The 21,270-nt window shown below is 42.9% G+C and overlaps 2 protein-coding genes across 6 annotated transcripts in view; one reads left to right on the top strand and one right to left on the bottom strand.

The window, feature by feature from the left end:
- The first annotated feature begins 1,896 nt into the window (after window positions 1-1,896).
- prr7 (proline rich 7 (synaptic)) lies at window positions 1,897-8,058 on the top strand. Of its 2 annotated transcripts, none has more exons than XM_088441120.1 (3): window positions 1,897-2,106; window positions 3,811-4,436; window positions 7,250-8,058. In XM_088441120.1, exons 2-3 carry the CDS (start codon window positions 4,100-4,102, stop codon window positions 7,729-7,731), a joined length of 819 nt encoding a protein of 272 aa, XP_088297246.1. In that variant the 5' UTR covers window positions 1,897-2,106; window positions 3,811-4,099; the 3' UTR covers window positions 7,732-8,058. The 2 variants fall into 2 exon arrangements, with proteins under 2 accessions (XP_088297246.1, XP_088297245.1); XM_088441119.1 differs by having other exon boundaries at window positions 1,898-2,106; window positions 7,247-8,058.
- A 2,411-nt stretch (window positions 8,059-10,469) lies between these two features.
- Window positions 10,470-21,270, bottom strand: part of dbn1 (drebrin 1) — a 35,077-nt gene continuing 24,276 nt past the window's right edge. The window contains exons 2-15 of one of the 4 annotated variants that reach the window (XM_088440902.1): window positions 20,080-20,135; window positions 19,896-20,008; window positions 19,035-19,109; window positions 18,621-18,764; window positions 18,061-18,138; window positions 17,824-17,975; window positions 17,689-17,746; window positions 17,142-17,198; window positions 16,923-17,043; window positions 16,035-16,160; window positions 14,770-14,892; window positions 13,641-14,029; window positions 13,448-13,547; window positions 10,470-13,181 (exon numbers count right to left, since the gene is read on the bottom strand). In XM_088440902.1, coding sequence (XP_088297028.1) covers window positions 13,126-13,181; window positions 13,448-13,547; window positions 13,641-14,029; window positions 14,770-14,892; window positions 16,035-16,160; window positions 16,923-17,043; window positions 17,142-17,198; window positions 17,689-17,746; window positions 17,824-17,975; window positions 18,061-18,138; window positions 18,621-18,764; window positions 19,035-19,109; window positions 19,896-20,008; window positions 20,080-20,135 — 1,648 coding nt within the window. In that variant the 3' untranslated portion in view covers window positions 10,470-13,125. The remainder of the gene's footprint in view (window positions 13,182-13,447; window positions 13,548-13,640; window positions 14,030-14,769; window positions 14,893-16,034; window positions 16,161-16,922; window positions 17,044-17,141; window positions 17,199-17,688; window positions 17,747-17,823; window positions 17,976-18,060; window positions 18,139-18,620; window positions 18,765-19,034; window positions 19,110-19,895; window positions 20,009-20,079; window positions 20,136-21,270) is intronic. The other 3 variants (XM_088440903.1, XM_088440906.1, XM_088440907.1) reach the window with 3 other exon arrangements.

Below are 21,270 nucleotides of genomic sequence, written 5' to 3'. Positions count from 1 at the left end.
GACAAAGTACTTACTAACGTAGCGGTATAGCGTATTTTCCACGCTATAAGGTGCACATAAAAGCCCTCAATTTTCTCAAAAGCTGACAGTGCGCCTTGGAGGAAGAAAAAAATCTTCATTGCCCTGTGAATTCAATTTTTACCTCAGTATACCCCCAGACGAGAAAAAAAATCCATCCTTTTTTGACTTGAAAGACTTTCAAAATATCCCATGCCGGCGTTTTCAGACGAAATCACTTGAAAGTGGCTTTGGATCTTCCCCCATCCTACTAGGAATAAAGGCACTTCCCGGCATCAAAGGCTTGATTGGAAAAAGGCAAAGGAGAGCGATGACTCCAAGTGGGGTCGGTGACTAAGCTTTTGCTATGAGCGGTCGCGGCCGCCGTGAGTAATACTCACGCATTGGTCACAAGAAGGCGTGGGCGAGCGATAATGCCGCTTTCGTGTAGCGGCAGAAAAGATCAATGGCGCTGCTTTTAGTGTTAGTTTGTGTTTTCTTCAAGAAAACATCTTGCTACTTTTTCTCTTTTCTTTCTAAGAACACGAGTGGCTGAAGTGGAAGAAGTTCACTTTTTCTGGGGGATTTTGTGAGGTCACGTGACCCTGGAATATTCCGGAGGGATGGTGTGTGTGTGTGTGTGTGTGTGTGTGTCTCCTTCTGGAAGGAAACTTGGTGTCATCTTTTGGAGATGACAGTATGCTCTTGATGGACTAAGACATTAGGGTCAAACCTCCGGCCCACGGGCCGCAAGATCATTTTGTAATTTATTAAAATGAGCTGAATTTTTTTAATGAATGAAAAATGAAATCGTTTTATGATTAAAAGTAATGCTAATATTTGATGATTACTAGTGATGTTGTACTTGAATAGATTTGGACTAAAGGGATCATAACAAGGGTATGTGTGAATGTTTGTGTGTGTTGCTGTGTTGCTGTGTGCTTGTGAGAACCAATTTCTTTATTTTCTCCAGACATAATGAGGACATTTTGGAGAAGTGAGGGCATTTAGGCCGGTCTTCACTTGTTCATACCCGTTTTTGAGGGTGCCGAGGAAATGCAACATGTCAATGGATGTCCTCACAAGTATAGCCGTACCAACGCGTGTGTACGTGTGAGTGCGTGCGATGTGCGGAAATATGAACAGACTGATCTTTATGACAGGACAACAGCGTCAGTGTCCAGCAAGATGACAATGTCTGTCGTCAGGGATACGCGTGCGTTTGTGCGTGTGTCATTTTGTTATGAATGTAGTTTCCATGAGAAAAATCCAAACGTGAAGCACCATAATGTCTTGTTTTCCCACCCATACGCAAAATTCGTTTTGCGCTTCCTGTGACATTTTTTGGCAGAAACTTTTTTCTGTTGTCACGTCTCCTGCCGCCATCATGAAACATATTCATGAAAAGTACAGGATCTGTCGCAATACTCATGCGAAGAAGATAGCAGTGATTGCACGGACTGATAGTATATGGACTTCCACCTAAATCCCCCAATATCAGAAACCGATAGTTACCTTGCTGCCATAATGTCTCAGCGAGTGGTTAAGTAACTATGGTGTAAACTAAACGGCGGAAAAATCTGTAAAGTTACTCTCCTCACGAGTAAAAGAATGTTGTCTTCCTTCTGTTTTTTTTGTGTACTAAATGTTTTAGCTCTGCTGAACCTGACAAAACTATCAGCCCCCCCCCCATCCCCATATGATGCAATGAATCCATCAAAACAAATCCAACAGTTGCTGACCAAAATAGCAGCACCTACCAAGGCACGCAGTCATACATTCAAGCGTCCATTTGTGTTAATAATCATTCTCGAGCAAAAATAGCAAGCTCCCACAAGGGGGGAGGGGGGGGGGTCTTCAACCCCCGACTGTGCCCTGGCGCTTGCCAAGATAGCGCTTTACCGGAAAACCCCGCATCCGCTCCATCAGCGTCCCCGCGGTGGCGTCACGAAGCAGGGAGGACTTGGGGGAGCGGCAGGAGGAGCGAGACAAGAGCCGAGCCCGTCTGCGCATCCTCATTTGCAGATTTGACGAGCGCGGCACGACACACGCAGCGAGGAAAGGACAGGAGAAGAGGAGGGCATGGACGTCTAAATTGAAGCAAAAAAGGTGCGCCTACATCATTTTGTTTCAGAAGAGCCAAGCCTATTCAAAACAACCTGTCTTTTTATGGTGATTTTGATTGATGTGTTGTATGTATTTTTCATATCGAAAACAAGAGTTTTCCTATAAGATGCTCCTATTTCATTCCTTACGACCAAATTATTATCTGGTTAGAAGCACGCCGGTTGAAAGGAAGCCAAATGCGCGTTTCATCGGCGTGTGTGAGCATTGGAGGAGTTTTGGTTGAGCTGCTGTATTTTTAATGTTCCTTTAAAAAAAAAAAGAAACGTGATTGGACAAAGCTCAACGTTGCCTTTGAGTTGTTGTCTCCTAAGAATTTAGCCGATTGAAAATAACAAAAACATGTCTCTCGACGGCATGTTTTATCCTTGTGACGCGGTGAGTTTTTAATTTTAATCGAGAAACTTGATTTATCCAATGTTGAAACTTTTGCTGCCCTTGATCGTTTATTCTTCTCTTAAGAGACGACGACAATAAAAACAAACAAAAAAAAAAGCATCTTCCGTCGGCGTAATTTGGATTTTTCGGAGTTTTTAATTGACTTGGCGAAATTATGATATGCATTTAAAAAGAATTCAGTTTCCCCGAGCACCTCGAACTATTCATTAAAGATGAAGTTTAAAAGTTACGCTCTCATTTTGTCTTCTTATCAGAAAAACGTTCGTACATCGGCATTTTATTTTTCCTATACGTTTTCACACGGTGTGTTTCCTGTTTACTATATTTATATGACGACGAACTTTTAAATACTATAATTTATTTTACTTTCACCGAATTTTTAAAACTTTGACGCTGATTGAAAGTTACCATAACGTGCCTTGCATCTGCAAAATTTAGTTTTTTGGAAATGTTGGTAAAATGTTGCATATGTAATGGAAAGTCAAACAGTATTTTTTTCATTATGTGGTATCTGTTGTTCTTTGCTGGATCAATTTGCTAATGTAAAGGGACACGCTAGAGCGCTAATAGATGCTGAATTGAGAGTACAAATGTTTAAAATACGTACAAATCAATTCCTAGGGTCACCTCATTAGGTACACCTGCATCATTTGCTTCAATTCGACACGTTCGCATAAGTGCGACTCCTGTACTTTGGCTTTGTGCTCAGGTTCTCTCACAAGATGCGTATTATGTCTCACAGTAAAAAAAAAAAATAAAAATCCCACACTATTGATTGCGACTTGTCCTACAATCACGGTGACGTAAGCTGCCAGCAAAGATGCTGCTTGGAATTTTCTTCAGGACTTTATGTTCTCAACGGACTTTTTTTTTTTTTTTTTGAGGAGGGTGGTACAAGATCAGTCATCCTCTGAATGTAATCCAGGAAATAAATGTCTTGTCCACCGAGAGCTTCTGTTTGGATATAGCGTCGCATTACTCCACCTACAATCATTGGTGTCAAACATGCGGTCCGCGGGCCGTTCCTCGCCCGCAGTCTAGTATAATTCGGCCCCCGAGATGGTGTTTGTAAAGTATACAAATGAGCCGATTTTTTTTTAATAATTGAAAAACTTGAATTGTTTTGAATTTTTAATAGTAATGATAATATATGACGATGAATAATAGAAAACCGTTCTGAGAGGTGGTGGAACCATAACTGGGAACAATGCAGAAATTCTCCAAAAGTGAAGCTTGGCAACTTATTGTTTTTACATGTGCTGTTTTTCTGTTGCGCGCGTCTTTTAATAGATCCGCATGAGGCCGACGCGTCTGAGCTCAAAGAATTTGGCGCCCTGAGCAACGGGGCTCGTCGGGCAGCCTTGAAGGCACCGCCGCCATCAAGCGGATGAATGCCTGAAGAATGGGCTCCTTCAGCGCCTGCCATCCATTAGACCGGACGGACAATGCGGGGGTGTCGGCGGGGCGTTAAGCGTCCCCCGAAAGACGAGACGTGACTTTCCAGCCCGCTTCCGAGAGGTCGTCGCCATCGACGGGGGTGATGTAACGCGAGCCCGGCGTCCCGCGCCTCGTCCCCGCCATGGTGATGTCCCAGGGCACGTCCACCTTCCTGGCCTGTTTTGCCGGCTTCTGGACGGTGTGGGCCCTGGTGGTCATGCTGTGCTGCTTCTGCAGCGTCCTGCAGCGTCGCCTCAAGCGCCGCGGCCAGGCCGGCCTAAGGGAGCGCCGCCTTAGGCCGGCGGGGACGGAAACGCCGGGACGTCCCGCCGGCCCCGTCTCGGCGCCGCTCCCGCAGGCGTCCCCGGCGCCGATGCCCCAGCGGCAAATTCCGCGGGACCCGCCGGCCTTCTCGCCCCCGCCCATTCCGCTTCAGGTTTCCCATCCCTTGCCGGAAGCTAACTGGGTTAGCATGCCGGGTAAGTTTTTCCCATCTATAGTAGTGGTGTCAAACTCACATTGTTGTTAAAGTTTCTGTCAGAGGGCCGGAATAACCGTAAAGTATATTTTCAAGTTCGTCACACACTTGGCTAGTTTTCTAATCAGAGGCCAGGAAAAACTGTTCAAAAGAGAGATTGGAAAATGTTTTTTTTCCTCCCAAATCTTTCAAAAGTTGAAGAAAACTTGCAAATATGGTATTTTAGCCAGAAACTTGGAATCAAATGAGCTTTTGGCAGGCCACATGAAATGTCGGATCCGGACCCCGGGCCTTGGGTTTCACACCATGACCTATACAGAGCTCCTTGGTTTGCATGCTAGCAGGGAATGTAGTTTCCGGAGGAGTGACAATTGTATGTTTTTCACCAGTAGGGGGTGCTGCAGTTCACACACTAGATGGTAATGTAGTTTTTCCATAGGAAAATCCTCAAAGATTTGAAGCCTCAAAATGTTATAATTTCCCCCTGTTGCGAGCACTCCATTTAAGATGCTAATCTGTAATGTAGTTTCTACGGGAAAAAGCTTCATATAAGATTCACCAGTAGGGGGTGCTCCAGTTCACACACTAGATGGGAATGTAGTTTTTCCATAGGAAAATCCTCAAAGATTTGAAGCCTCAAAACGTAATAATTTCCCCCTGTTGCGAGCACTCCATTTAAGATGCTAATCCGTAATGCAGTTTCTACAGCAAAAAGCTTCATACAAGATTCACAACCATGTTTTGTTTTTCATCTGTAGAAAGCGCTACAGTTTATATGTTAGCTCGTAATGTGGTTTTCAAATGTGGAGCTTCACATTTGCATGTTTTCTTATGTAGTTAACTTATCCTATCTTGTAACGTAGTTTTCAGTTTTCCGGGTTTATTTACAAGCTTGTTTTTCACAGTTTAAAAAAAAAAAGTCAAAATGTGGAGTTTTACAATTGTATGTTTTCGGGTTTATATGCTAGCTAGTATTCTTACTGGTTGAAATTCGTATGTTTTCTTCCTGTAGAAGGTTTTCACACGTTCAGACCCCAAGCTCATACAAATGTTATTTTCCGAGACAAAAGACCGAATGTGAAGCTTCACATTAGCATGTTTCTCGCATGTAGATACTGTGGCTCTCCAGTTTTCACTCTTTTCTTAGATGTAGTCTCGACGAACAAAAGCCCAAATGAGAAGATTCGCACATGCCGACCGTGCTTGGTTCATAGTTCTTTTCATCAAACTCCATTCATGCCTTCCTTCCTTGTGCCTGTCCATCTTTAAAAGCCACTTTGCTTTCCCATCTGTGTCTTTTGTGGGGATACGTGAGCCTTATAAATAGGATTTAAGATTAAAAAAAAAATGAAGGTTTAAAAAAAAAAAGAGCATCAGCTGCAGCCAGTGTTGCCAGTAAATAAGAGAAAAAAAAAAAAAGTCTGAAGGTGTCTGCAGTGGCGTCGGAGCGAGACTGATGAAGAGCTTTGAGTATCCAGGCAGCAGCGGGGCTCAAAGGGAAGAAGCAGCTGGACTCGGCCCAAAAGCGAGTGCAAGGAGACACATTTTTTGCCTGACCTTTAGGCTTTTTGCCACGAGCGACTGTTAACGTCGTTTGAAGCGGCAAAACACAAATGTGAAGAATTACACTTGGCCTGGAGAAAGACGTTTGGCTTTCGTCTTGGTTTCGCCTTCAACTAGCGTATTTTGCGCACCTAAAAGCTGCACCTAAACCTTTGCTAATAGCTTACGGTGCGCCTTATAATCCGGTGCCTTTATACAGTGCATAAACCGCCAATTTTCATTTTTGGCAGACAAAAAAAAAAAAGATACCTTAACCGCAATGTAAATTCTTCAAGTTTGCATTTTAGTTATGAATTTTTTTTTTTTTTTGAAACGTATATAACGCCCCGTATGAAATTTTTATATGCTAGCAATTTATTTGGGGACAAGGCACAAAAAACACAGGTTTTTGTAAAGGGAAACGCTAATTTATAATATAAATCCAGAAGCTGCTTTTAAATAAACAAAAGAAGATAAAGATTTTGGTTGAAATTTGATCGAAAATTTTAACTAATATTTAATTTGATCAAATGATACTACTGTATCATACTGTAGCTTCTATTCTATGCACCTTATAAAACAGTCAGTTTTCATTTTTGGAGGAGGAAAAAAATATATAAAAACTTAATTTGCCATGAAAATTATTACGTTTTTATCTCTGTGTGTGTGTGTGTATATATATTATATATATATATATATATATATATATATATATTTTTTTTTTTTTTTCCCCCAACAAATGCTAGTTTGTCTCTTAGGGATGCTGGCGTACTGTAATCACCAATCAAATCAGAGGCTTCACAATTGCTTATTTTCCCTCCATGGCCGCAAACCCCGAAAGCAGGATAGCAAACAATACGCTCCGGCAGCGTAGGCACACGCACATCCATAAATACGACCACATCCAGCGCTTCCATGGCAACCGTTCAACAAAACAGATTCTTGCCTGCCTTTCAAACGCCGAGGCTGGATCTAAATACGTGGCCGGGCCACGATGTGGAGGTGCGTGCGCGTTATTATCCCGCGTTGAGCAAAAAGACGGCGGCTGCACTTTTCCAAGGTAAATGACAACACGTGGGAATGCAGCTAATGAGCCCGCTTATGAAAAAAACCACGATTGGGCCGATGGATTCATGACTCCGCAGGATTTCGATCGGCCAAAAGTGACGCGTCAGCATTTCGAGGTCTTAATAACAAACAAAGCAGCAGGTTCCGCTCGTTAACACTCATTCAATGCCAATGACGGATTCAATCGAATATTTGTTCCAGAAGCAGACGTACTGGAGAATCCGCCCTGTTACGAGGAGGCGGTGCTAATGGAAGATCCTCCGCCGTCATACGCCGACGTCTTGGTAGAACCGCGAGGGGGGGGCGGCGGCTATATGAAACCCGCCCAGCTCCGGGCCGCGCCCCAGCCTCTCCGCGAGCGCCAGGAGCCGAGCCTGGAGACGCGCAAGGCCCCGCCCTCGTCGTCGGGCGTGTTCCCCGAGCGAGGTTACTCCTCCCTCATCCGTTTGCCTTCGTCGCAACGCTGGGACTCGCTGGGCCATCTCCTCGCCAACGTGGACCTGAAGCCGCATAACCCGTACGAGCCGGTCCCACCGCGCGTCGCCACGGCGACAATGCCCCGCCGCGACGGAGGTCGGGCGCGGGGACTCCAACTGGGGATTCGGGGCCACGGGACGCCGGGGCTTGAGCGGGGTTGCGGTCTTACCGCCGCGTTCCCCTTGTTGGGGCGGAGCACTGCCGTCTAGGATCGAAGCTCTCAAACTTTTGGGGTCCAGAGACCCCCTCCCTCCTCCCCCACGCGGAAGAATTTAGGTCAGCATCCTTGCTGTGACTAGCAGAACTCCGCAAACAAAGTTTGTAATTGCTTATGGCTACCATAAGATGGCGGTGTAGCACTTCAGTGTTCCGACTTTATTCTCAGAATTCTCACTTTTGAACTATATTTGTAGTGATATTTTTAGGCTACTTTACTCTGGAAACTAGGTTGTGGAACGACAGTTTATTTCCTAGCTCATCACTTACAACAATGTGCATTTGTATAAAACTTGACAAAATAAAGGTATACAACATTTTGCAAACGAGTCACCTTGACACAATTCAGTCATAGACTGATTCATGTTCCAATAAATTTGCTCTTCATTTGAAAAGAAATGTTACTGTTCCGGTTATGGCGATAAGACCTCTACTTACCTCAACTTACAAACGCCACTTTGGGCGCTTGGAACAGATTAGGCGTTATGAAAGATTCACGTTAGGAAATGACTACTGGAACGAATTAATTTCATGAGTAGAAGTCGCACTGTACTGTAAAAACCGAGCTAAAATCCTGCAAAAGATCACATCTGTGTGCAGACTCACCATTATGTACTGCTGTTGACCTTCAGGGTACCAAAGCTTTTCCTTGAACGTACACATGGCGTTCCAAACTGTAGTCCAATTACAGATTCGGTTTTTACTTTGTCAAGCGACCTTCCGTAGAACGCTGTAAAGAATGGTCCTTGGCGTTCTCCTCATCGAGGCATTAATGTTTCCATTTATAGGCACGTTTACAGAAAAAAAATAAGAATCGCGATTTGGATTCGTTTCTGTCAACGGGTAGTTAAAAACTGCATGCCCTCGCACTTCCTAATTGTCCATTACCTGCACCTGTTTCCCAGGACTTAGGCGCGCCTGTAGCGTCATCTGTGGCCGTCAACCGCAATTGCAAGAAGAAATAGTCAATTGACTCATGTTTATTCAAAGAACTCTCATGTTACTCATTTTGATCACAATAAAATTGAACCCAAAGCATAAAAAAGAGCAATGAAGAAAAAAACAACAAAGCATGAAATGAACTCATTCAATTTCTTTACAAGCGCTTGCAACTTGTTTTTGTTTTGAGATGTTCTTTCATCAAAAAATTAAACCACTCGCAAGCACCGTGCTGGACGAACAAAAGCCATCGCGACAAATCGCGTGATACCTCAAGGTGTCAGAATTCTAATTAACGGAACCGGCGCCTCGACGGCGGATCGGAAAACATCAGGTCACATGCAGGCGGGCGAGATCTTCAACCGGAATCATTTCAATGACTAAAAAATTCTCCATGCATGGATATTATTCTGTGCTCCATCGCATTCTCATAGGACTAGTTTTATTATGGCGTACTCCAATTTTTCAATAAGAGGATGCGTTGCCTGGCAACTTGCTCGGCGGCCTCGTTTCCCAGCGCAGCGTGCGCGCGCGCACATACTCATTTTCTCAACCCCGTGACATTTACTGTATTTATATATATACAGTGGGACGAAAATGGAACTGAACCTTTTGGAATTTTTTTACATTTCTGCGCAAAATCTCAATTAAATGTGATCTCATCTTTTCTAAAATGACACAGAAGAAAAAAAAACACGTACAGTATCTGCTTTGGGGAAAACCACCAAACAAACCAAGCTTTTCATATTTTTAATGGGAATAATGAGCACACAATGCAAAAAAAAAAGGGGAGGAATGATTCTACTAAAGCAGATATTAAGAGCACTTCATAAATTTAGTTTTTTTTTTTTTTCTGAGAGTTTGGCACTGTTGCTTCGCTCCCAAGGAAAGGATGCCAATAGAATATTGAGTTTAAAAAATAACCAAGTGTAACGAAATCATTGACGGCAGTGCTTAAATGTGTGGAGGAAAAATGGAAAATCTCACCAACATCAACAGGTCCCACCATGATGCATGGTGGAGGAAGCAAGATGGTGTGGGTGCGTTTTGCTTCTCCAGGGCCTGGACAACTTGCTATTATTCATGGAAACATGAATTCAAAGGTTTATCGGGACGTTTTCAGTTGAAGCTAAAGAGAGGGGCCGAAGAATGGGTTGAGAAGAACAAAATACGACGTTATGATTGAGCGGCAAAAGTCCTGAAGCATTAGAGGGGAATAATCAGAGATTGATACTGATCGATACAAACCGATCCGCGACTATTGGAAATGTCTGTGTTAGTTATTACTGCAAATGGGGAAGCAACCAGCTATCAAATGTAATGGTGCAAATCTGACACTTTGCATATCATTATTAAAAGTCTAAACATTTATAAGGTCAAGATCTGGGTGTTTTTACTTTAAGCAGCCTGTTTTGTTTTTCATCTGGAAATGATCACATTTCATGGTGATTTCATGCAGAAATATGATAAATTTCAAAATGTTCAGATAAGTGTTGTCATGGCAACAGCCATCACCACATGAGCATATGCCGGCCCTAATTTAGGGGTCCCCAACCTTTTGATCAAGGACGGATTTGATCAAATACAGATGGAAAATACCTACTAACATTAGCTAGCATGTTATCCACAGTCACAAGTTGTTGGGTCCACAAACAAACTCATTTTGGCCACATTATCACATAAAGAACAACATTCTTACACAGGAAGTACAATTTAATTGTAATATCAGCCACGGCCAGAGGGGGCACTAAAACAAGTTAAAAAAACAAAAAAAAACAAAAAACAAGACTCGTTGCACCTTTAGAAAACAATTTTAATTTGAATGCATGAGTGGAGGTTTGTATTACAGATGGTGAAAAATGGAAAACATGACGTCTACTGCACGTTTCTTGTATATGTTGTGGATTATATGAAGACAAGAGCCGTGCCTGTCCGCGGATGATGACACCAAAACTATCAGCAGCTTCAACCCTTCAAAATGGAGGAAAGCAAAGAGTGTGTGTGTGTGCATGTGTGTTTTGTTCAAGGCATCTTCTGAGGAAAACAGAAGTTGATTCCGTTTAAATTCATTTGAAGTCAAAACCTTGTTTTATCTTTTTTACATTCGGAGGGAAAAGTCCTAAAATTGAGGGGAAAAAGTGGTCTAATTGAGCAATATGTTAAATGACATAATTACGGTGGCCCTGAAGTTCAAATCACAAACAAAAAACGAAGCAAACAAAAAAAAGGTCAAAAAAAGGGCCTGCAACAAAAGCAAAAAAAAGGAGCATGAGATAAAAAACAAGAAAAAAGAAGCACACCAGAAAAATAAAGCAAACAATCAAAAGAGCATGTAAGAAAAAAAGGAGGAAAGCAGCAATAAAGAAAAAAAAACACCCGCAAGAAAAAAGAAGCAAACAAGACGAATGCAAGACGTACGCCAGAAAAAAGACGCATACATGTACCTCTCTCGAAAGGTGTTTTTGTTTGCGATGACGTTTTTTTGTGTGTCTGTGTGACGTGCACTTCAGGGCCACCGTACATAGTGCATTAAATTCCAATAAAGTTCAAATTCACGCGCACACAAAAATGCATCAAGATGGAATGCTCATTCCATACCATTTTTTTCTTCTCCCATTTTTGTCTTATAATCCAACATAATTTTGGGACTATTTCCTCTCTGCGAAGTGAACATTACAACCAATTTTCTTTGTGATATTAAGAACAGATTTTAAAATGAGAACAATGAACTGACATAGCAAGGTAAAATTTGCATACTTATGAAGACGTGAGCGGCAAAATGATGTGGCACGCACATACACAAATCATTATTATTATTATTATTGCCTAGGAGTTAAAATTTTTCTACAAGGAATATACAGCAAAAAAAATGAGGCTAGAACAATGTTGTTGCCCATAATCAAAAAAATGAATACATTTCAAATTTATTCTTGTAAAACTGTGACTTTATTCTCATCATTTTTCCCCCCTCCAGTTAATATTCATCTGCATGTGTATTTTCTCAGTTTTTCCTCTAGTCAACCGTTTAACGATGTGTTCAAATCCAATTCAACTTTTCCTTATGACTGTGCAACATTTTCATTGTTTTTGAAAGGAAAACTCGTCTAAAAACCTGGAAAAATATCTACAGTAGAATCATCAGGGTGTTTTGTGTCTTTTTTTGCATCACTCAGTCGCAGTCAGTCGCCCAAAAAAAAAAAAAAAAGTCAATTAGAAAGATGCGTGAAATAAATATTTCGCCTGTGCTCTCACTTTAATGCAAGATGAAAGGACGGGGACAAAAATGAGAAGGCAGCTCGAGATAATTTACTCAAGTTTGAATAAATGCTCAAAACATCTTTTATCATCAAGCGCTAGATGTCAACTAGTACAATATCACTAGCTGTACTAGTAGCAGGCAGTTTTCAACTAGTTGTTTTACTAGGGCAAAATTGTAGCTTTGATTTACTTGAGGTCCATGCACAAGTACACTCTGTCCCCACTAGTAAGACAAATCAGTGCACTAGTACGACAACTGGTACTTTGCAAGATGATATTGCAAAGTTTGCACTAGTGGACATGTGCTTTCCGGTTTAGAGTGACTAGTGATGCGCTCCATGTTGACTATTAAAAATGTCACTGGTAGCACAATTTTTCCAATTTTGGAAGTTATCCTACTAGTGTGCAGAGTAGAAGGCAGTCGTAGAAAAAAAAATCCTAGATGTCGTTCCAGTACAGATTTAGTTGCGCATTAGTGAGTTAAAAGTATTACTAGTGGTGGTAATTTTTTTTTTAAATACATTTTTGTCCTATTAGTTAAAGGGATAGTGTGTAAGATTTAGAGCGTTTTTCATTACAGACAGCAGGAGGTGCTGCAGGTGCTGCATTTACCATCGTCCGTATATAAACAACATGGCCGCATCCGGAGAAGTGTGACCCCCCCCCATGTAATATAATTTAATGATAACAAGACCTATGATTATATTCAAAACATACTGTCGATCATTAAGAACACATTCACTTGCAAGTTTTTGAAATTTACAATCATTTAATTAATTCCGTTTGAATGAAAAACTGTCTAAATCTTACACACTGTCCCTTTAAGGAAAACGTGTGCTAGTTCCATGGACCTTCAAGTATTGAATAACGCTCAAAATGTTTTCCAAATCACACAGCTATCGCAATAACATCCTGCTTATTACATCTGCATAGCAAAAAAAAAAAAAAAAAAAAAAGGAAATAAATAAACACACACCCACCCAAAAGAAATCTTATAGCGAAACGCCGCTCATCCAGCTACTGTTAGAATTCTCCTCCAAAAAAGATACACAAATCGTCTCCGTTCCAGACTTTTCCTTTGCTTTTTTACTTATTTTTTCGTAGAAAAATGGTTTTCTGTTTCCGAAGCGCACTTCCTCACTTTGGGCCTGACTTTTGGCGTCCCATTGGCCGGCGGGCGGGCGGGCGGGCTAGTTGTCGTCCTCGTCCGCCACCGGGTCGGCGTCCCAGCACGTGATGTCAATCTCTGCAAACGCAAGCGCGGTCGACACTTAAGAGCCCGAAAAATATGGCCGCCTGAAAAAGCACAAGCGCGACTACTGACAAGATTCGAGAGTTCATCTGTCATGTGCATAGCAACACTACAAAATTATTCCAATTGGGTTCGCTTCCCCGATCAGACTTGCATTCCACACAATAGAGCAAATGATAAAGTAGGCAATAGAAAACAGAACAATCAAAAATAGTAATAGCGATTATGCCAGAAGGTTTTGAAAAAAAAAGCAGACCGACCTGGCGGCTTGTTATAAAGGAGAGGGGCGGGTTTTGCCGAGCCTTCCTCCGATTGACCGAATTCCTCCTCCTGCGATTGGCTGAAATAGCCCTCGCTTGCCTGTGGGGGGGGCAAAAAAAATCTCAAGTTGTGGGGGAGTGGAAATGAGCTCTTTGTTTCTGGCGTTTGGATTTCCACGCTGTCCCGTCATACCTGAGCGGCTTCCTTCATCAGCATGTCGCCGTTGGTCATGAGCACGTGGCCGTCGCCGGCGGCGTGCTGCAGGGCGTGCCGGTAGCTGAGCGTCATCTGCTCCGAGGCGTCGGCGTCCACCAAGCTGGGGGGCCGCTTCCCGTCCTCTTCTCCGCCGCCGTCCGCCGCCTCGTCGAAACTGAGCAGCGGCTGCGAGCGGACGCCGGCGTCCGCGCCGTCGGCCGCCGCGTCCGGGAGAAGGTCCCAGGGGTCCGCCGGGGCCGAGTCCCAAGCCGAGAAGGCGGCGGCGGCGGCGGCGGCGGGCTGGCGGGCCTGGGGGGCCACGCTCTGCACGGGCTTGGGGGAGGCGCTGGACTCCTGTACAGGAGCTTTCTCCTCCTGCTTGGCTTCTGAAGGATAAACATGCAACCGCAAACAAATTTTGCCTCAAGCCTAGATCAAAAATTGACAAAAAAATGACACCCATTGAGTTCTTTTCCTAACCCGCAATTCAAATCATTTTTATAATCCCTATTTTTAAAACAATATACATAGTTTCGTTTGTATTTAACTCATTCACTCCCAAAGACGTATTTTTACGTCCCTGTAGTTAACTCATTCACTCCCAAAGACGTATTTTTACGTCCCAGGCACTATTCATTCATTCATTTACAATAAAAACTATATTCCTTTGCCCTAACTTTTGAAAAAAAAAAATGTATTAGTACCTGAGATTGAATGTTTGGACTGTAAAAACATAACGCTAGACAATAAATACTGAGAATTGACAGTAGCATTTTATTTCAAAAGTTGACTATTATGACCAATCATTTTATGAAGTATGTGTTTGCTTTGGATAATTTAAGACTCACTAAAATGTTCTTGTATTTTATTTCAAATTTGCTATTATTCCCAATCATTATGAATTGCGTATTTGAGTTTGAATCTTCGTTAACTTAAAACTTAACTTACAGTACTTGTGTGGTACACATAATAACTAGTACGAGTGTTATTTTTTTTTTTATCTTATATTGTGCCGTTATTTGTTGTTTAAAAATATCGAAATACAAACAATGATTTTATCAGTCCGGCCCGCTTGGGGATAGATTTTCCGCTACGCATCCCGCAGGCTAAAACAAGTTCAATTTACCCCAGTCAAAGGCGCCATCTTGTTCAGCGTTGGCGTCCTCCTTGATGGGCGTGGTGACGATTTGGGGGATGGGCGACACGGCCGCCACGTTGCGCTCTCCGCCCGCTTGCTCCTCGTCGTCCCCTAGGGGGCGCGACAGCACACGAGGCTTCGTCACAAAAGATAGTCGACCCCCCCACACCACTTCAACGCCATTATACACCCCAAAAAATATTTTCAGGCAACGACTCACACACACAAGTGGGCATGAAACCAAACAAGCAATCGGGCACAGGTAAGCAAAGCTGCAAAGTGTATATGTACGTGTGTGTGAAAGAGCCATCCAAAATGGCCGTGTCACTTGGGAGGACAGAGAAAGAGGAAAAAAAAATACATAGCTTGAAAAAAATGGCAAAAAAAGTGACATGCAATGTCCTTAATTTTCACCGCAGTCTGCAAATATAAAAAGCCAATTTGACTGCTTCACAATTGCTCATAATTGCAATTAACTAAGGATTGGAATTGTTTGGTTTTTTTCAGGCACTTTGATGCACTTTTTTCAATTTTAGACTGACGCGTAAGTCGTATAACTGTAAACAATTCGGGCGTTGAAAATTGATTTATTTTGCTTTTCTTCTGGATATAGTTTCAGGTATATGTACTTATCCAATATTTAAAGATAATTGTCAGAATAATTCCACGTATGGTATCCAATATGTGTTTCTGCAACATGTATATCGGTAGAAATGGATATTTTCTGTTGGAATTGTCATGTCTACGGCAGCTGTAAAGAATCACGAGCATAATGAACTAAGGACCTAATGACAGGCACGGCTACCCAATCACAGGATGGAACAGTATCTGGGGTCTGTCGCCATGGGAAAGACGATAGCAGCGATTGGATGGGCTGATAGTATATGGACTTGCCACTACATCCCCCACTACCAGAAACTGATTTTTACCTTGCTTCCATAACGTCTCCCCTAAGCGGACAGAAATTGTTACCAGACCAGAAGGAGCTTTGAGAAGGTGAAGGTTCCTGTCCGTTCTCCTCTGGAGTAAAAGCCCCTTGTCTTCCTTCCTGTTTGTTGTTAATTAAATGTTTTAAGTTGCCTGAACCTGACAAATATCCGATTTATAGTTGGCGCCGCGAATGGCGGCTTTGGTTATACTTGTAATGTACGATTTAAAAATGTCGTAGAAATGATGTTCCCGAATCGGAAGGTTCACAATCGCGTCTTTGCTATCGTCGTTCCTTCGTGGGGGATGACGCGCCGTATACCTACCGGCTGTGCGATGCGTCCGCGCGTGTGTGGCGCCGGTGCGCAGGGGCGACACCCCCCTAGGCGGGGGGGTGGAAGTGGGACTGCTGGGACTGTGCTGCTGCCTCAAGAAGGGGCTGTCCAAGCGGCCTAGCGAGGGGAGGGGGGGTTGGGAGGGAGGGGGTGGGGGGCACGCAGCCACACACACCCACGGGTGACCAAGACAACAAGCAACGCAACCGAGGGAGGAAAAAAATAAAACGGGACGTCATTGTGAAGGAAAAAAAAAAAAGGTTGGGGTTATAAAGGAGAGAAATGAAAAACAAGGAGGGAAAAGAAAGAAAAAAGCAGGTTAGTGCCCCAAACACCCAGAGTGGCGAACGCATGCAAGAAATTAAAACGCAGCTTCTTTTGCCGTCAACAGCACACAAAAAAACAAACGAAATAAATTCCAGCAAGCGTAAAGCAGGAAAAATAGTAATAGTCGTAAAAATGGCCCTAGGAGGTCGTCATAGAAACACACTTTTCCGCGAGGGATGAGATGGTCCTGCAAAACGGACCAATCAGAATAATGAATCCTTTATTGCTTCCTATTACCTTCATCCAGGAAATGATGTTGTCGTAGCTGTGAGCTAAAGGAAAGGTTTCAGCCCAAACTTTTTTTTTTTTTTTTTGGGGGGGGGGGACCCAGGAAAAAGGCTTGATTTTTACCATGTGAAATGTAATTGCAATATAATGTAGATTAGCGTATATTTTTTTGAAGGCACTTGTTATTTTTTTTCGGTTTTAGACTAACCCGTATAAAGCATGAAACCTGCTTGGCTCAAAGTTCTCGTATTTGAGGCGCGTCGAATGATTGGTAAATTTGTTTTGTCCGCGGGACGCGCAAATTGGCACGCCGACGCCACTCACCGGCTCGCTGGACGGTGACGGGCGAGGTGTCCACGCTGATGGTCATGGCTCGTTCCTTCTGCTTGAAGAACTCGCGGGGGTTCCCCGACCGCTGAGCGATGATGGCCTTGGCCTCCTGAACATGTTAGCCGGATGGACACCTTGCTTTTAATTGCATGTCCCATCACAAAACAAGAAAAGCAAAAAAAGCGGACGAACGGATGGATTATTTGAGCATACCTCCACTTCGGACTCTTTCTTGTCCAGGCTGAGGTCATCGATGCTCAGCTCTGCGGGCTGACAAACAATTCCGTTTAGTTTTCATTTCTGATCTTCATTATGAAGACATTCAAACCTTGAGACGGTCTCACACACGCGCGCGGCTGTCGGATTGTTATGCTAAATTGAAGATTGTTTTGACTTGCACATTTCCATTCAGTCTCCATTTTGCTTCTCGTCATTACGAAGGCAGTTGGAGGATTTTTTTTTTTGCATTTGACTTCTCTTTATTATGATGACATTGCGACCTTGAGACAAAACCATACATTCGGTGCCTGATTGTTATGCCAAGTTAAAGAGGGACTAGACTCAAATTCAGTTGGCAAAGCCACACTCTGGTGTCCATTTGTTACGCCAACTTGCATCAATTTTCTCAGAAACGTCCGTTTTCTTTAGCGCTTGAATATTGCCATTTTCAGCCTCGGTTCAAAGTTAAATATCTCCGAACTGCGAGGCCGACCACAAGTGCGCTAGAATGTGCCTTCTCCGCTAATTGCGATTCACTTACTAAGGTGGTCTGACTCTGCAACCTCTCTTTGGCCTCCTCTTCCTCTTGTAGCTTCTTCCTACAACAAAAATCAATCAAATCACCGTCGTGCAGATTTCTTCTTCGATAAGGAAGTTCTGCGTTTGGGTGTCCGACCTGTGCTCTTCGATCTGCCGCTCTCGCTCGCGGTACCTCCTCTCTCGGTTCTCCTGCTCCTTCCTCTCCAGCTCCATTCGCTCCTCCTCGAAACGCTGACGTTCCTCGGCCAGCTTCTTCCTCTCCTCATTCTTCCTCAGCTCCTCCTCGCGCTGGACGCCAAAAAGTCGCATCCCGTCGGCTTCGCGCCTCTGCGTGGTGTTTTTTTTTTTTTTCCTCTCGGCTCGCTCAACCCACCTTGGCCTGCTCCCAAAATTCTTCTCGATTGATTTTCTTCATCTCCACCTCCGCGTTGGTCTTTTCGTACACGGTACCCTTCCCCCGGGAGAGGAAACAATACAAGAGAAAAGGTGAGGACGTGTTCGCTCGGCCTGGAGTATTCCAGATGATAAAAATAAACGAAACATCGCTATTGTTTGCTATGGCGAGTTAGCTGTGATTCAAGTCAATTGTTTTGTCATTGAAAAGCTCACAAATGTCATAAATTGGCCGCTAGCGCCACCCAGTGGTTTTGGGGTGTCAACACAAAAATTACTATTGCGCCCCGTTTGCGAGTTGCCCTTTAAAGGATTATTGCAGAAATCTCGGGAGAAGCATGATAAAACATTGGGTTTTCAATATGTCCAAAATTGATCATTTTGAGTGGCAGTAAATGAGCCCGACATGGGCTAAATTTGGCCCCTTGGCCTTCTGTTTGGAAGCATTTAGCGACGAATGAGTAAAGAACATTTTGTTGACTTCTTTAATTCTATGTGATGATTTTAACAATCTGTAATTAGCGGTAGTAATTCTCCAACCACGTCTCCGTGCTCCTCCTCTCGGGTTTTCAGCCGGGTCAGGACGGGACTGGCCGCCACGGTGGTCCCGTTGGTAAGACGCTGCCCGATGGCGGACGGGTCGATGTCGTCCAGACTGCTAGCGTTGATGATGACCGCCACACCCTGAAGAAACGCAGCAAAAATTACTCATTGCTTGTGATTGGCCGCTTGGAGGCAAGACAGCGCTGCTTTCATCTCTTTTTGCTTTTGACCTACTCGGCCTTAAAAATAGGCTGTCCGCCAGGTGTAAATCACGCAGATAATTCGCTGTTCAATTAGGGAAATGAATCCTTCAGACTTTTTTTTTTTTAATCCGCCAAGTTATGCTCAGCATGTCAATCAAATTTGACGTGAGAAACGGTGTAAAATCAAACTGTAGCTTGCGACGCTGACCTGGAAGAAGTCTGCGATGGTGGCCACGTGGCTGGCACAGGCGCACTTCCTGGCATCGGGCACGTCATCCCCCACCTTGACAAGACAACTTGGGTTAGAAAATTACGTACGTTACAATGGGGTGACTCTGCAAAAAAAGATCAAAAGATCAAATGGAGCGTTCCCGCAAAACTGACACGCACCATTAACTGCCCGTGATAAAAATTAACGATGCCGACTTTAGTGCTAAGATATCGAATGTATATTACTGTCACGACACTTTATGGAGTTTGGTGGCTATAAAGCTGCATGTGGTGATGGGAAAATGAAGCTTCATGAAGCACCTGTGTTATTATTTTACTCCTAGTGCAGTGAAAATAAATTTAGCTTGGATAAAACTGGGATAATACATAAAAATAAATGAAAAGTGCTATGTTGTTCAGTTGAGCTCGCCACTGCCACGTGAGCTAAAGATGTCACGGGATTAAATCGGCCTATCGTAACACAACTTCCAAATAACTAAAATTCGATCAATTACTCAAAAACGTCTGAAGAGGGAGGCAAAACAACACAAACGCCAGCCGAGTCTTACAGGCCATGACGAGTACATCATTTGCGGCCTGGTACCAGATTCACGCTCTGGCGTTTGGGGACCTCAAAAAATATCACAAGTGCTTCATGAAGCTTCGTTTGTCCATTAATAGCTACATGTTTACTTTGCATAAATACAAACGTGATCAATCGCTACTAGCATGCAATCTACTAGGGTGGCTATCTGATAGCATAGTAAAATGCTGCGATTTTGTTAGTCCATATTGTGATTATTTTTGTGTATATATATAAAAAAGAAAAAAAAAACACTCCGTTTTTTAGGTACCATACCCAGTTGATGAGGATGTAGCGCGGCAAGGCGGCGTTGGGCTCCTTCATGCTGCAGAAGCCGTACATCACCTTGGCGTTGTCAAACGTCAGCGTGATCTCCGCCAGGCCGCCCCCTGCAGCGCAAAAGGAGGAATGACGGCCATCAGTGCCATAAAAGTGTCACGGGAAACTTAGGACAACTGACCTCCTGATGTCGCCAGCGTCAAGTCGTTGCTATCATCTTCGTATGTATACAAGGCCCTGGAAAACAACGTCAACAATTTTAGAGCAGGAGTTGCACAATTCAACAGAAACCTTTAGGTGCTGCTGTTTTGGATAGCAACACCATGTGAAATTCATGAGTTAAATTGTCATGGTTGATTTGTCCAAACCACGTGAGAAATTTTGAAATTGTATTCGTGACTCTTCAAAAAAAGCAATCAATTCAACCAGTTTAACTCATTCAATGCCAGAGACGTATTTTCATGTTTTTTTTTTTTTTTTAATTTGAGTCCAGATATTACATCCCAGATACTTAAGTATCGATTTAATATTTAAGTATCTGGAAACTAATGTCCTTAATGTACATAAGAGTAGATTGTCCGAACTCTTATTAAAAAACGTTAAAACATGTCCCTGGCATTGAATGAGTTATTATATTTTTAAAAATGTGATAATTGTGAAATTTGTCAAAACAAGTTTTGTCTCTTCCTGACTCCAAAATGTGTAAAAAAACAATATCGGAAATCACACACACATCATGCTTCCATATCTGAGGAGAAAACAAGGTGAGAAGAGATTAAAGTCTTCAGATTAAATCCTGTTGACCTCTGCAGTGGTGAGCTTCATCTTAACACATATATATTTGTAAATCAGATATATTCATATATAATATTATTGTATATTATATAATCAGATATTGAGTTAATCACCGCAATTTGTGTACATTTTTGTGTTGATAAAAAGGTTAAGGAACCCTGCCATAAATGCAAAGTGCAGTTGTCCATTGTGGCTCTCCTTTCCCATGCACCAGGGCATTGCAGGAGGTGAATACATAGTAAAATTCCTCGAAAAAACTGATTTTTTTAATTAAAGATATTGGGGGAATTTCTGGCAAGTAAATAAGACAATAAAAACCCGTATTTTGTGTATGGACTCTTTGTCTCTGCCCTCTGTAAACAAGAGTAGATTTGACCTTAGGTGATGAAGGAATATTATTATTATGCGGGGCTAAACTAAATGAATAAAAAACAAAAGCGGGTAGGCCGAGACAAAGGTTAATATTGCGAGAGCGCGCCTTATAAACAATTCTCTGTAAAAAGCAGACAGCTGTTTATAATTCATGCGCAGCCCTCATGACCCAGAAATGGCTCCAAGAAAGATGGAGAGTGTCGAA

Source organism: Hippichthys cyanospilos, chromosome 18 (assembly GCF_059441005.1).
Source record: "Hippichthys cyanospilos isolate Australia breed blue-spotted pipefish chromosome 18, RoL_Hcya_1.0, whole genome shotgun sequence".
NCBI classification, from domain to species: domain Eukaryota; kingdom Metazoa; phylum Chordata; class Actinopteri; order Syngnathiformes; family Syngnathidae; genus Hippichthys; species Hippichthys cyanospilos.
The sequence above is the reverse complement of the archived record's forward strand: the minus strand, read 5'-3'. Positions and strand labels throughout refer to the sequence as shown.

What these genes read in the sequence shown, in the direction of transcription:
- prr7 (XM_088441119.1), top strand. Translation starts at nt 4,100, where the DNA reads ATGGTGATGTCCCAGGGCACGTCCACCTTCCTGGCCTGTTTTGCCGGC. An exon ending in TAACTGGGTTAGCATGCCGG is followed by an intron (nt 4,437 to 7,246) that starts GTAAGTTTTTCC and finishes TATTTGTTCCAG; the next exon opens with AAGCAGACGTACTGGAGAAT.